Source organism: Rosa chinensis, chromosome 2, assembly GCF_002994745.2.
Source record: "Rosa chinensis cultivar Old Blush chromosome 2, RchiOBHm-V2, whole genome shotgun sequence".
NCBI lineage: Eukaryota > Viridiplantae > Streptophyta > Magnoliopsida > Rosales > Rosaceae > Rosa > Rosa chinensis.
In genome coordinates, this window is record NC_037089.1 from 85491012 (window position 1) to 85505469 (window position 14458).

The window sequence follows — 14458 nt, forward strand, 5'->3', positions numbered from 1 at the left end:
CCCTCAATGCCTCGTACTTCCTCCCATGATCACGAAATCATTCTAAAATGTCATCGGAAATTAATTTGGATTTTTCGGGGTATTACAGGCATCATCATCTGTGATATGGTTTTGTCGTCCAACGTTCCGGTGGACTTGAGGTGGACATTGAGCTGGTAAGTCTTGACGGCTTCCTCCAAGAGCTCGTCGAAATCATCGTCATCAGAATGGATGTGGTTCTTGTAGTTCAAGTAACCGAAGTTGTGAAGGTAATTCTTGAGGTCATTGATGCCCTTGACCTTGTCACCTTTGTGACAACCCTTAAGATGCTCAAGGAACTGAAACAGATCGAGATGAGTTTGCCATTGCATTAGAGAGGAAAGAAAAGAGGGCGAGGAGGAGGAGGAGAGTTACTGTGAAAAGAGAAAGATCAGATTTTGGTGCCATTAAGAGTATGGATATTGCAGAAGCCTCATATTCGCAATGGAATTTATATGCAATAGTATTGACGTGTACATGTATACGTTTTTCTATAGAATTGGTGTACGTACGTCATGCATATAGAGCTGCATGTTGAGCTTAACAAGCAGAAATCATATAAAAAGGTTCTCGCCAGAACATGTTGAGCTTAACATTTGGCAGCATTCTTTATCAGTTAGGTTTCTGTTAGCAGTTAATTAGGTTAAGCCGTTAAAGCATAGAATTTTGAAGACGAAACTAGGTTCGACGCCGAAAACCTTCACCGTCGATATATCATTATTGATGCTCAAAATGTTCAAATACCAAATCCCCCCTCTATATAAAACCAATTTCCACGTACATGGATGAGTTTGCGGTATGAGATAATCTGGACGAGATCGAGATCACTACAATATTATAGTCATCCGACATTCCCGATCGATGGTCACTTGCAAGCATAAGTGCCTTTCTTCTTTTGAAGTTAAACATGCACGTACAAATTTGATTATCAATACCATAGTTAAGATGTCACATCATGCTGCTCCTGCTTACTATCTCTCAAGTCTCAGTCTGTTATAATTAGTTAGTTGACTAGGGATTAGCTTGTTAATTAGTAGTTAATCAACATGGTTAGTTTCTCAGGGCCCTACAGCTGTAATCCAAGTGTCTAGTTTCTGTTGAATGTATCTGGTACTAGGCCAATTCTTAGATGTGGCTAGCCGCACCACGTGCACGGTGCGGCTTTCCAATCAAATAAGAAAATTTTGTGTTTGTTCCGAAATTGTCTCTGATTTTTAAATGTGAAATACTCAAAATACCCCTTGTTTGAGCACTGATTGGTCAGCCGCACCACGCAAGAATCACTCTTGGTACTATATATACCTCACCCACAGCTGCCCCACGCAAGAATCACTCTTGGTACTATATATACCTCACCCACACCTGTAATTGCTAAGCAAGTCTCATTTTTCTCCAGAATATAATTCATTTCTAGAATTCTCTCTTTGTTTCTTTAGCTTTCTTTCAACCATCACATCTGTTTTCTCCAATAGATTAATTGATGATACGGTTTTTAATACAAATAATTTTCAGCAGAATATTTAGTCTGATATTATCATCAACGATGGTATTTTTTTCTCATTTTTACTGTTAACTTTATCGGTAAATGCATATAGATATATATCTTGATGCATAGAACTTCTTCTTTTTTTTTCTTCTTTTTGCTGATAGATCGATGATGTATACGAGAGGGGTAAAAAGTAACAACATTTCTTTATCACGATGTTTTATTTATTAGAGAAGAAGAACAATAAGAGGGGTACGTAAACCAATACCGCGAACAAAAAGAAGACTTAACACAAACGAACTTGAGGTGAAAATAAAATGCACAAAACAAAAGGGGAGGCACATCTCACCACCCCAACTCGATCAGAAGAAAATGTACCAAAATTTGCCGAAGGATTGGCTCTTCATGCATACAACTTTCTTCATTATTTTTTAATCTGAAAAATCTCAACACAGGGTATTCAGGTACCTTATTTGATAAAGGAAAGTCCTCAGACGTTGTATAGAGCCCTTATTCCTTGAACATCGTCCCCAGTCAAACTTATTCGAGCAACTCCCGGGGAAATAGCTGGGGCCATGATAGCTCCCTCCACTGAGCTATGTCCAAGTCCCAGAAGGTGCCCTATTTCATGCAAAGCCACACTCTCCAAGTCCACAGCACCTGGAGTAGCACCCACAGACCAAGTCTCATCTGCGTCGTAGTGGAATCTTCCATCCGACGGGTAAAAAGCATGGGCTAGGATCCCGCCTGGTCCATCAAATGAACTCCCATCTCCATGATCACCCTTATGAAAACTAATCTTTAAATCCGCATTTTCGTAACTTTGGGCCTGGCTGAACGTGAAGTGAGTGTTCCTAGCCCATGTTGCGAAAGCCCGTGCGACAGCAGCCGTGGCGTCAGATCGGGTGCCGGGGAGAAAACCTTAGGTCAGATGGTATTTAGAGGAAGGCCATTTTAGATTTCCACCAGGAAATAAGTAGTGAACAGTGGTATGAATTGAACCTATAAAAAAATGTCGAGTACTTAAATTCGTTAGACGTAATGGTCAAGCCTTAATTCAGGAGAATTACTGTGTATGGCTTTAATTTTGATTTTAAAATTCAATTACCATTAGGAAAAATGGTAATTGTACATATCATTTTGGGTATATTATTGTATAAGTGTGTACGGTAGTGTATGTGCTACTGATAACTCGTTAGAAAGTAAGAGGACAAAGTAATTGTCTAATAAGATGAAATAGCTAGATACCATGGTGGTGCCTTTTCTTGGCTGATCGCATGGACGTGGTGCCATTGATGATATCCGGCACGCCACAACGAGGCGTCATCATCTTTGACACTGTTTTGCCGTCCAATGTTCCGGTGGCCTTGAGGTGGTAATTGATCTGGTAAGTCTTCACGGCGTCCTCCAAAAGGTCGTCGAAATCATCGTCGTCCGAATGACTGTGGTTCTTGTAGTTCAAGTAACCTTACTTTTCAAAGTATTTCTTGAGGTCATTGATGCCTTTGACCTTATCACCCTTGTGACAACCCTTGAGATGCTCAAGGAACTCAAATGGGGAAGAGCTCTTGCTGAGGTGATGAGAAGCAGTTGCATAAGAGAGGAGAGTAAGAATGGCGAGGAGGAGAGTGATAATGAGGACAGAAGATATATTAGATTTGGATGCCATTGCTCTATTAGCTAGCTAGCTAGTTATGTTGCAAAAGCCTCGTATTTGCATTGCTATTTATAGGCCTGTAACATAAGAACGTTCTTCGCTAAGTTTTCCATATTGCAGTCTTCCTGTTTACACCCAATCATTCAACCTCCAACTCATCAAATCATAGCCGTTGGATGAATAATTGGTGATATTATTGTCGACTGATACATTTATTAGTTGATAATTGAAAACTAAGCGGCTATTAATTATGTCATATATGGTTGATTTGATGCTTAAGATTTAAAGTTTTATCACTATTAGAAGCATATGCCGGTTAGAAGTTTATGAGAAGTTAGCTACACCATTTACGTGGATAATCCCATGCACAATAGTTTGGATTAAGGCTTCATCTTAATATATATCCAAACAAAGAGGAGAGATAATGAGCATAAAGAAATCTGGCTTTATGGATTAGTTGAAGTTGCATGTGATTCTTCCAAGCCATCCTATAGTGTGTGACGTGGTGCACTACTAGGAATGAATCATGTCAATTGATAAATCATATACATCATTTCTAGAGCTTGAATCATGGATAAGGATTGAACCACGTACAATTATGAAGGTTTCCCTTGCATGAGGGACTCTAACTTAAGCTAAAGTAGGAGAGTTTGAGTTCAAGAGCAAGACCACCTCGACTTGATTATCAATGACCTCTATATAAAGAAGCAGTCGACAAATCAAGAAATACACATGCATATCCAGCCAAAACTCCATCATGGGTTTCCTTTTATTTTTCTCAGCTCGAGATTAGTTTCATTCTCTTTTCAATTCTTAGTTGTTAGCTCTACTAGTTCGAGTCAATTTCCTTCGTTTTTCTTGTAATCTAGTATCGCTATTTCAATAATTTCCTTTGTTACTTTTTGATAATAGTTGATAGTTTTATTTTTCAAGCCATTTATTATTTTCTTTTTCCGCTATTTACTTTATCGCTATTTACTTTCCTGCGATTTACTTTATTGCTCTTTACCTTTCTGCACTTAATCTAGAGTTTATTTTCTTGCTCTTTTACTATTGTGTTTATTTCTTGCACTAGGAGTAGTTTTAACGCAATTAATTGTTCGGTTACCAATTACTATTTGCGACTCGTCCATTGAACAACCCAAAAGTCTTTGATCCAAAGGCATCGAACCCTAAGCCGAGATTGTTCCTTCCTCGGCTTTCAGTCGCTCGACGAGGTCAGAACACGCGCACTACATCTTCTACATCTATAATTGCACACTTGGCCTTCTGGCCTTGTGCTGGCACGCTCCGCATTTATTCATTGAGAAGGACATTTGTTCCTTGATCCCTCGGCTGTATAGGCCGAGGTGATTTTCAGAGGCAACATCTTTTGGTGTTTGTACCCACATTTGCCTGGCCACTCGGACGTAGCTAATGTGCATATAGTTATTGAGTGATTTCTAATTACAATAAGCCGCTCTACAAGTAATTTGGGCCGATTGCTAGAAATGGTGGCCGATGAATAATTGGACAATTCATTTTGTCCAAGACAAGTCACATAAAAACTAGGCCGATAGAGGGTTTCGAAAGTTAGGCCATTGGTTATCGGCCGGCCCGTAGTCATTGGTTTATTGTCTAAAAGTCCATTGGCCAATACTCTAATTTGGTTTCCAATCCGAACTTAACTTAGAAAGATAATGGCTGATTGTCAGTGTAATACCCCGAAAAATCCAAATTATTTTCCGAGGACATTTTAGAATGATTTCGTGGTCATGGAAGGAAGTACGAAGCTTGGAGGGTTGTGAATTTAGCTCCAACAATTTTATTTCGAAATCGTACGTTAATTAGGGGTACGCGAAAATCGACTTTTTATACGTGCGGAATTTGGGAAAACTTCCTTCATGAAAGTTGTAGAGCTCATCGATGCGATCGCGTGCATATGTGGAACACAAAAATCGGAGTTTGTATGAATTAGTTATGATTTTTTGAAAACTTTTCCAGTTTAATATAAAAGCTTCCATTTTTGGCAAATTTCCAAAAATACCGTCAGTTTCCCAATTGGGAAACTGAATTTTCTCTCTCTTCCTCCCGCGTCCGAGCTCGACCGGAACGACTGCAAATTCTTCTCCGGCCAAGTTCTCCACCATCCGGCCACCAATCCTCACCAAATTTCTTCCATTGGCTTCGTATGATCCTTGCGCACCCATCTGTGGTGGCCTTGCACGGCGGCGCGGCCTGTGGCGGCGGCTGCGAGCTTGTTTCGATTTGAGTTCGATTTTAGTCAACGCCGGTTTTCTCCTAGCTCCAGCCACCAAAACTTCCGATCCTTAGCTCCATTAACTCACCTCAACTTGCTGATCATCATACTAGAAGGATCACACCTGGAGTGACCGGTTTCACGTTCGTCGGAGCTCGACCGGTTTTCGATCCGAAACCAAAACCTTTCGATTGTGATATCTCGAGCTGTAGTGCATCGTTTTGATTGATTCTTGAACCAGTGAGTTCGCCTTGATATTCTTAACAACTCTCTAGAAGGAATCGAGGCCTGAAATTGAAGTTTTTACATCGAAAATCAAGCTCGCCAGTTTCTGCATTTCTTCGCCGGTTTCTGGAAAAATTCCGGCCACCTTCATACTATTCTAGGTAATTTTCGACCCCTTCCTGTCATTTTCAGATTTCATGCTAGTTATGAAAATTGTTGGGCTTGATGAGATGAAGAGGAGCAGCCAGGCCCCGACACCATTGGTGGTGGTCGGCGGCGGCTCTATCTAAATTCCGACGGACCTTTTCCGGCCACCTCCGGGGGTCAAAAATGTGATTTTTTTACATTTTTAGATTCTACATTTCAATACGATCATTTCGATATATTATACGCATTTTTTGGATATCGTATGATTTAGTTATGAATTTTTACGGTTTCGATCGATTTCGATAATCCAATTTTTGTTTTTTGAAGATCGGACCGTCTGATGGACTTGTAGTTTTGATATGTTGATCGTATGACTGTCCTAGTGACCATGTGTGGTCATGGGCGAAGATCCGACCATTGAATCTTCGTATAATTGTGAATTAGTGATTCGGAAGGCGATTCGTGAGAATCCGACCGTCGGATTTTCGTGAAATTTTGTAGAGATGTTTATAAGGACGATTCAGGAAGATCTGACCGTTGGATCTTCGTGATAATTTTGGGGGATGATCCTATGGGCGATCCGTGAGGATCCGACCGTTGGATCATCATATAATTTCGATCCGACCGTTGGATCGTCTTTATTTTTATTTATGAGTTGTTGGCTAAGTTATGATCATATTGGATTTAGGTGATTGACGGTCTTCCTTGGTGAGCGGTTTTGGCGTATTTTGTGAAATTGAAGACGCAGCGGGATTAGAGGTGAGTAAACCTCACGTGGTTCATATTACGAACCGAGCACTTTTAATTAATTTATTTTGTCGTAATTGTGTGAAAAATATTTATGGAATAAATATTTGTTTTTAATCGTATGGACTTGATCAACTACGGTCCATAGGTAAGTAAAATGTTTTAATTATACAAAATGAATTTCATGATTTTCTTGTGTGATTTATAGTTGGTATTAGTGATTATCCCTGTGCGGATGATTACGTATATATATATGGAATGGTGTGACATTGAGGTGTGTGTGGAATTACGATAATTTGGTTGGGATATGATATTGTATTGGAAATTGTCATGATTATTTATGATGATGTTAACCGATAAATGTGTGTGATAATCATGTTGACCTTCTGAGTTGATTAGAGGGTAGAATTGTAGTGCTCTGAGGACAGGGAGTCCGAAGAACGCCGGTTAAATAATAACCGAGATGTAGTGCTCTGAGGACGGGGAGTCCGAAGAACGCCGGTTAAATAATAACCGAGATGTAGTGCTCTGAGGACATGGAGTTCGAAGAACGCCAGTTAAATAATAACCGAGATGTATATCGTTTATTTAAGCCTTAACCGAGGTGACAGATAACGATGTTGTTAGAAATTTAACGTGTTATTGGTGTTGGGTCCAAATAGTTGGGATGGACCAAAGTGGTGATATTGTGGTTAGAAAAGTGTGGAAAAGTATTCGTTGTGGATTTCCCGTGTTTTGTTTGATGTTTCATCACAAATGTTTTGATTGTTGATTTTTACTTGAGTTAAAATACATATGTTATAAAATCAACATTCCCTTCTTATTTACTCACGAGCTGTCAAAAGCTTACCGGGTTTGGTGTTGTTGCAATCCCGGTACACTATTCAAATTGTGTAGCGGGTAATCCTGCAGGTTAGGAGAATCAGGGCGGTGATCCTGCGGGTTAGAGTAATTGTTATAGTTTTACAGTGATTGTAATAGTGAGGTGAGTTAAGCTCAATTGAGCCTTACAATTTGATTTGGTGAGAATGTGCTGTAATAAATAACTTGAGAATTTTGGTTTATCATTTTATTAAGAGGTGTGAAGTGTGGTTGCTTGTGAGAAAATAAACTCAGGATGTTATTTGTAATTTTTTTATTTTTCATGCTTCGGATTTGAATTTGTTATTCAAAATTCGGGGCGTGACAGTCAGAGAGGCCGATAAGCGATAAAGATGAAATTCAATCAAGCAGTATTTCAATCGACTTGAAATTCATGTCAGCCGATGGGGAGAGTTCAATCCAAGATAGCCTACTTCAAGATTAATTGCAGCCGTTGATGACGTCCATCAAAGCCAATCCGGATAGAGTCCAGTGTCAAGTCAGCCGACGATAAGTATTGAAGCCGAATCAAGATAGAGTCACTGAGCCAAGAGGAGGCCGAATTCCACTCAACTTCAATGAGTCAAGAGATCAGTTCAAGTCACAAAGCAGCCGATATAAATAGAAGCATCGACAGAAGACAACACACACAACTCCAGAAACTCAAGCCATCAAGCTTTTCTTATTTCGTTTTACCTTTTGCTTAGGTAGAATTTCTGTCTGTTATTTTAGTTTATTTGCTCTGCTAGTTACAATCTCAGTTACTTTACCTTTCTTGTAGCCTAGTATCGATTTTGAATTGTTCTCTTTGTTTTCTTTCAAACAATAGTTGATATTTTTTTTTAGCCATTCCAGATTTCAGTTTCGTTGTTATTATCTTTTATTTGCTCCTCATTGTCTTTACGCTTTACTTGTTTGATCGTGTTATTCATAATAGCTATTAATCTTATATTTACTCATACTCTCACAACCACATCTAACTCACCCGACCTTCAGCCATCAAGTCCTTGATCTAGAGGCATCGAACCGCAGCCGAGAATAAGTTCCTTCCTCGGCTAACAATTGCTTGATAAGTCAGATCTACATTCACTACACCTACAGTTGTACACTTGGCCTTTTAGCCGTGTGCTGGCACGCTCCGCTTTATTCATTGAGAAGGACATTTGTTCCTTGATCCCTCGGCTGTATAGGCCGAGGTGATTTTCAGAGGCAACATCTTTTGGCACGCCCAGTGGGACAATAAATATTTCTAGGCGTTGTTGATGGTATGCAATTCAATCAATTACGAACGAATTTTCATGAACCAAATTTTGTCTTCAACATAAAGCTATTCCACTACGCATATGAAGACAATGAGCCAAATCACTACTTTAATGACATTAAACTTGGGGGGTTCATTGACCACCATTTGGTAAAGCATGAGGTTCCTACACTTGAAGAAACCATGTATACTGATATGGTAATTGGAGACAAAGCCGATGTGATGATAGCAATATCGGCTAAATTAGAATTGAAGAAACAATTTGGTAACTTTTTCGCGGTGGGGGTACCTAGGAATTCACCATATGTAGAGTCCAAAGAGCGGAATGATCTCGCTAAGTACCCAATGAGTTCAATACTTCGCGGTCTTTAACACCATGAAATTCAGGCCGCGAACATAAGAAGTGTAGGATTTAAGATTAAACATTGGTGGCCACCTCCCAGTTGGGCATGACGAATTTGTCCTATAATTCTCTGCTTTGGTGTATTTAGATTTTAAAATAATAAAGAAAGCTCCACGGCTAAAAGGATTGGAAGTGTAATTTTTAGAAAAAGAATGGCCGCGGCAAGAGGTGCAAATTATAAGCGGAACTTGTTCATATTCACTCTTGTATTCTGTGATCTGGTCTCCTAATGGCCAAAGTCGAAAAGGCCAAAAAGGAATAAAGCAACAGGTGTTGCATGCAAATTCAAAGGTGAAGTAAGTGGTCAAGGTTTTGAAGCATGGAAGAGCAATCGTGGTTACTGAAGCATAGTATATCCTAATTGCTCTAAGAAAAGTTCATGCCATAGTTCAATTCCATAGTCATTTGTTCTTACATATTCAGGCACTAGAGATGAGGTCTGCATAAATATTGAATGAAAATTTGATTTCACATGGTGCAAATGGATTCTGGAAGCTTGCATGCATATTACCATATTAGTTTTGACTTCAGCTTTTAATTATTTCATGATATTTGGTGGTGGTGATCTCTGGTAATACCGTAATACAGAGATTATTTGTTGATTCATGACAATTAAGAAGTCCATGTACTGGTCTCAACGTCAAATGAGCTAACAAAAGGCATGGAGATGGATCACTAATTTGAATTTGGAAGGTTTCATTATATGTTTATTGGTTCTATGGTTGCTTGCAATTACCTTTTGTTTGAGCCATAATTAATTAGCTTGACCAAGAGTTTTGAATCCAACAGATTCTCCACCATGGTTCACCACTTATCACAAGTGGGTCGAGTAGAATTACAGGTCCAAGCACTTACATTTCCTTAACCATTCGGCGATACTCGCCGATGCTCAAGAAAATTTGGGGGGGGGGGGGGGGGGGGGCTATGTTTACACCCAATCATTCAACCTCCAACTCATCGAATCATAGCCGTTGGATGAATAATTGGTGATATTATTGTCGACTGATACATTTATTAGTTGATAATTGAAAACTAAGCGGCTATTAATTATGTCATATATGGTTGATTTGATGCTTAAGATTTAAAGTTTTATCACTATTAGAAGCATATGCCGGTTAGAAGTTTATGAGAAGTTAGCTACACCATTTACGTGGATAATCCCATGCACAATAGTTTGGATTAAGGCTTCGTCTTAATATATATCCAAACAAAGAGGAGAGATAATGAGCATAAAGAAATCTGGCTTTATGGATTAGTTGAAGTTGCATGTGATTCTTCCAAGCCATCCTATAGTGTGTGACGTGGTGCACTACTAGGAATGAATCATGTCAATTGATAAATCATATACATCATTTCTAGAGCTTGAATCATGGATAAGGATTGAACCACGTACAATTATGAAGGTTTCCCTTGCATGAGGGACTCTAACTTAAGCTAAAGTAGGAGAGTTTGAGTTCAAGAGCAAGACCACCTCGACTTGATTATCAATGACCTCTATATAAAGAAGCAGTCGACAAATCAAGAAATACACATGCATCTCCAGCCAAAATTCCATCATGGGTTTCCTTTTATTTTTCTTAGCTCCAGATTAGTTTCTTTCTCTTTTCAATTCTTAGTTGTTAGCTCTACTAGTTCGAGTCAATTTCCTTCGTTTTTCTTGTAATCTAGTATCGCTATTTCAATAATTTCCTTTGTTACTTTTTGATAATAGTTGATAGTTTTATTCTTCAATCCATTTATTATTTTCTTTTTCCGCTATTTACTTTATCGCTATTTACTTTCCTGCGATTTACTTTATTGCTCTTTACCTTTCTGCACTTAATCTAGAGTTTATTTTCTTGCTCTTTTACTATTGTGTTTATTTCTTGCACTAGGAGTAGTTTTAACGCAATTAATTGTTCGGTTACCAATTACTATTTGCGACTCGTCCATTGAACAACCCAAAAGTCCTTGATCCAAAGGCATCGAACCCTATGCCGAGATTGTTCCTTCCTCGGCTTTCAGTGGCTCGACGAGGTCAGAACACGCGCACTACATCTTCTACATCTATAATTGCACACTTGGCCTTCTGGCTGTGCGCTGGCACGCTCCGCATCTATTCATTGAGAAGGACATTTGTTCCTTGATCCCTCGGTTGTATAGGCCGAGGTGATTTTCAGAGGCAACACTTCCTTAACAAAATCAGATGATCAGTTGGGAGTAAAGAAGAAGAAACTACCATGAACAAGGTATGAACAACTCCTGATTCGTACAAAATACCTTTGCGGCACAGTAATCTCTCGTGAGAAACACCAATGACACATTTTCACCAGTCCTGCCGTAAATCTCACTTTGAATTTGACTCTAGACCATCAGAAGTAAAGGTCTTCATTCTTCGAAAGAGAAATCAAGTCTTATGAAGTATGTTTGGGTCGATGTTCGCCTTTCACACTCCATTGTGTAAGACAATTCTTCAAATAGCGAACAGGTAATGGGAGCTCATAACCAAACAAAATATATGTTTGGTATTCGAGGGCAACGCCAAAATATGGAAAATCATATTAAGGTTCATTTTCATTCTTTTTCTTCTTTATTATTTTTTTTAGTGACCGGAGTTCTTTTACAACATAATCTCATCATTGATAATACATTATTTTTTAGAACTGCTCCAAGCGACGGACTTCAAAAATCTCCTCCTAACAAAAATTTTAGGTTTTCTAACTTTGGAAAATTGTCCCAAAAAAATTGGGTCAACATTTTTGAGGTCTATCAGTTCTATAATTGCCTAAAAATCATGATTTTAGTGTGAAAAGATTTTTGTGAAAAAATAAAAACATGCATTTTTGGCCAAAATATCGTGTCCTATAATCTAGCGTTTTGAGTGTAAATCATGATTTTGAACCAAAAAAAAAAATTGAAAAAAAGTTCAAGGCTTGATTCTCATAAAACTATATTGTTCGTTGTGCTTAGCTTCACTTAAATGAAAATTATTAGTTTTCTTTCCACGTGCATCGATAAATATATGGTTGATCAAGATCAGTTTAGAATCGAAGATGGTCTGCTTGGCAATTAGCTCCTTTATCGGAAGTGTCAGAACTAGAAAATATATTGTTAAATTATAATCACGGATACTGAAATAGTGGAAATTATGGTTTGCAAAAATCTCAATATTAGTACATGGGACTCAGGTCCCTCATTTGAAAATGAAAAACGAAAATTTCACTTTAGGTGAACTAACCCCATAACTCTTAAAATTGGTGTTCATTCTCATGCAACTAGGACCCATGTAATAGTGTGTTGCATGCAGCAAGCATTGACTTGGTTGAATAACTAGAACATAGCTACAAGGCTTTAAATGATGTTTGTGGAAATTGAAGATAAAAACGAGATCTTCAATCTGGTTGTCCTGCAATTTCAATAGGAAGGAAGAAAAAGGCAAATTTTCACATGTTTGATAGTTGGCAGCATGGCAAATCATTTGAAGCATGAAAGTAAGCAACAGGCAAGCAATAGAAATAGCTTGTGGGTTGTGCATGAGAGTGATAGAAAAAAGTGCTAAGAGGGAAATTCTCTTAGGTGAGATCAATATTGTGTTCTTGCAGGGTATTCTATGAGTGAGGGTGTACAAGTGTTTTGGAATTTGAGTTATGAGATTTAACTCATGTATCTTCTACTAGTTTTATTCTCATATTGAAAGAGCAAATTTCTTGAGTGGATGTAGGTAGGAAATTTGTCGAACCACCTTAAATCTCATCCTTATTTGGTTATTCTGCTTTATTGTAGTGTTGTTACAGGGTGTGCCTATTTCTAAATCTCGATTCTTTTGTGGGGTTCAAATCCTAACAATAATTGGAAACTGAATATTGAAACTACAATATATATTTCGTCATATAAATAAAAAACGGTAGCTCTCAAACGTTGTATAAAGGCTTGATTCCTTGAACATCGTCCCCATGCAAACCCTGAGTCACTCCGGGACAGATAGTAGGGTACATGATAGCTCCATCAACTGAGCTATGGTCAAGTTCCGGAAGGTGTCCAATCTCATGCAAAGCCACCGTCTCCAAATCATAAGAACCTTGCTCAGCTCCAACAGACCACAACTCATTGGCATCATAATGGAACCTTCTATCCGAAGGCGCAAAAGCTTGAGCTAGGATTCCTTGGTGCCCATCAAATGGGTAGCCATCCCCATGATCACCGCTGTGGAAACTGACCTTCAGGTCCGCATTCTCAGCGCTCTGTGCCTGGCTGAAATTGAAGTGTGTATTCGCAGCCCAAGTTTCAAAATCCCGTGGCACGGGACCCTTGGCTTGATCTAAGGTTTTGGGGAGAAAACCGTAGGCGAGATGGTACTTTGATGAAGGCCACTTGGGGTTTCCACTAAAAAATGAATAGTGAGCGGTGGTATGAATTCAACCTGCGAAATAGTATTGAGTACAACCATTAGATTCAGGACCTCATCTTGAGTTTAAAGATTCAAAACTACGGAAGGATAGAATTAATTTTAATCATTATTAGATAGCTTATAGTTTATGAATAAAATTAATTTATCTACAATATGGATTTGCCATTTTTTACGAGTTTACTACACTTAATTTTTGGTATCTATTGAGTGATTGTTGGAGGCCTGTGTTTAATTATTTTTCCTCATAATTTTTTTTCTTTTCTTCTTTTAGTGTTAATTTTAATTAGTAGAGAATCTAGAATCCTCACACAACTTTTATTCAATGTTGTACACGGGTACATTATTTTTATTATTTTTGGTTTGAAGAGCAGGTATATTAATTGATAGCAACAGATATTAGAAGTTTACTTTGGGGGAACATAATCAGTACAAGGTGATATAATTAACAATGCATGCAGCATGCTGTGAATGATTTGATCGAGCACTACTCCTCAGACGTTGTATAAAGCTTTCATTCCTTGAATATCGTCTTCATGCAAATTTTTAAGATCCACTCCCTCGGGGATGGTTGGATACATGATAGCTCCCTCCACTGAGCTGTGTCCAAGTCCCAGAAGGTGCCCTATTTCATGCAAACCATCACTCTCTGTGTCTATGGCACCTGTTTTGGCACCTACAGACCAAGTCTCATCTGTCGTAGTGCAATGTTCCCTTCGTAGGGTAGGCAGCAAGGGCCAGCTGTCCACCAGGCCCATCAAATGAATTCCCGTCTCCATGATCATGTTTGGATATATATATATATATATATATATATATATATATATATTTTTTGTCAGGTCCAAGTTGACAAAGCCAATATTTTTTTTTAAAATGGTTTAAAGTACGATTTTGCTCTTGAAATTTTAGTCACATATATAACACATGATCATTTTTAATGGAAGTATCATGCTGATATGAAATTTTGAGTTCGGGTATCGCATTGGTAGTGTTGTGAGTTTGGGTATCAAACTGACCGGTGCACAAGAGT

The 14458-nt window shown here is 38.5% G+C and overlaps 1 protein-coding gene, 1 long non-coding RNA gene and 1 pseudogene across 2 annotated transcripts; 1 reads left to right on the forward strand and 2 right to left on the reverse strand.

Annotated features, from left to right (window-relative positions):
• Positions 1-1777: 1777 nt before the first annotated feature.
• On the reverse strand, positions 1778-3173 carry LOC112191022 (annotated as a pseudogene).
• Positions 3174-5198: 2025 nt separating this feature from the next.
• Positions 5199-7937, forward strand: LOC112189581. The gene is made up of 3 exons (XR_002931977.2): positions 5199-5786; positions 6461-6531; positions 7417-7937. It is a non-coding gene; the product is annotated as an uncharacterized LOC112189581 (long non-coding RNA).
• A 4997-nt stretch (positions 7938-12934) lies between these two features.
• Positions 12935-13432, reverse strand: LOC112185281 (metalloendoproteinase 2-MMP-like; the record flags this gene model as incomplete). Its single annotated transcript, XM_024323526.1, has 1 exon — positions 12935-13432. A coding segment is annotated over one exon (498 nt), but the record flags the coding sequence as incomplete, so codon positions are not given.
• Between the last annotated feature and the right edge of the window lie 1026 nt (positions 13433-14458).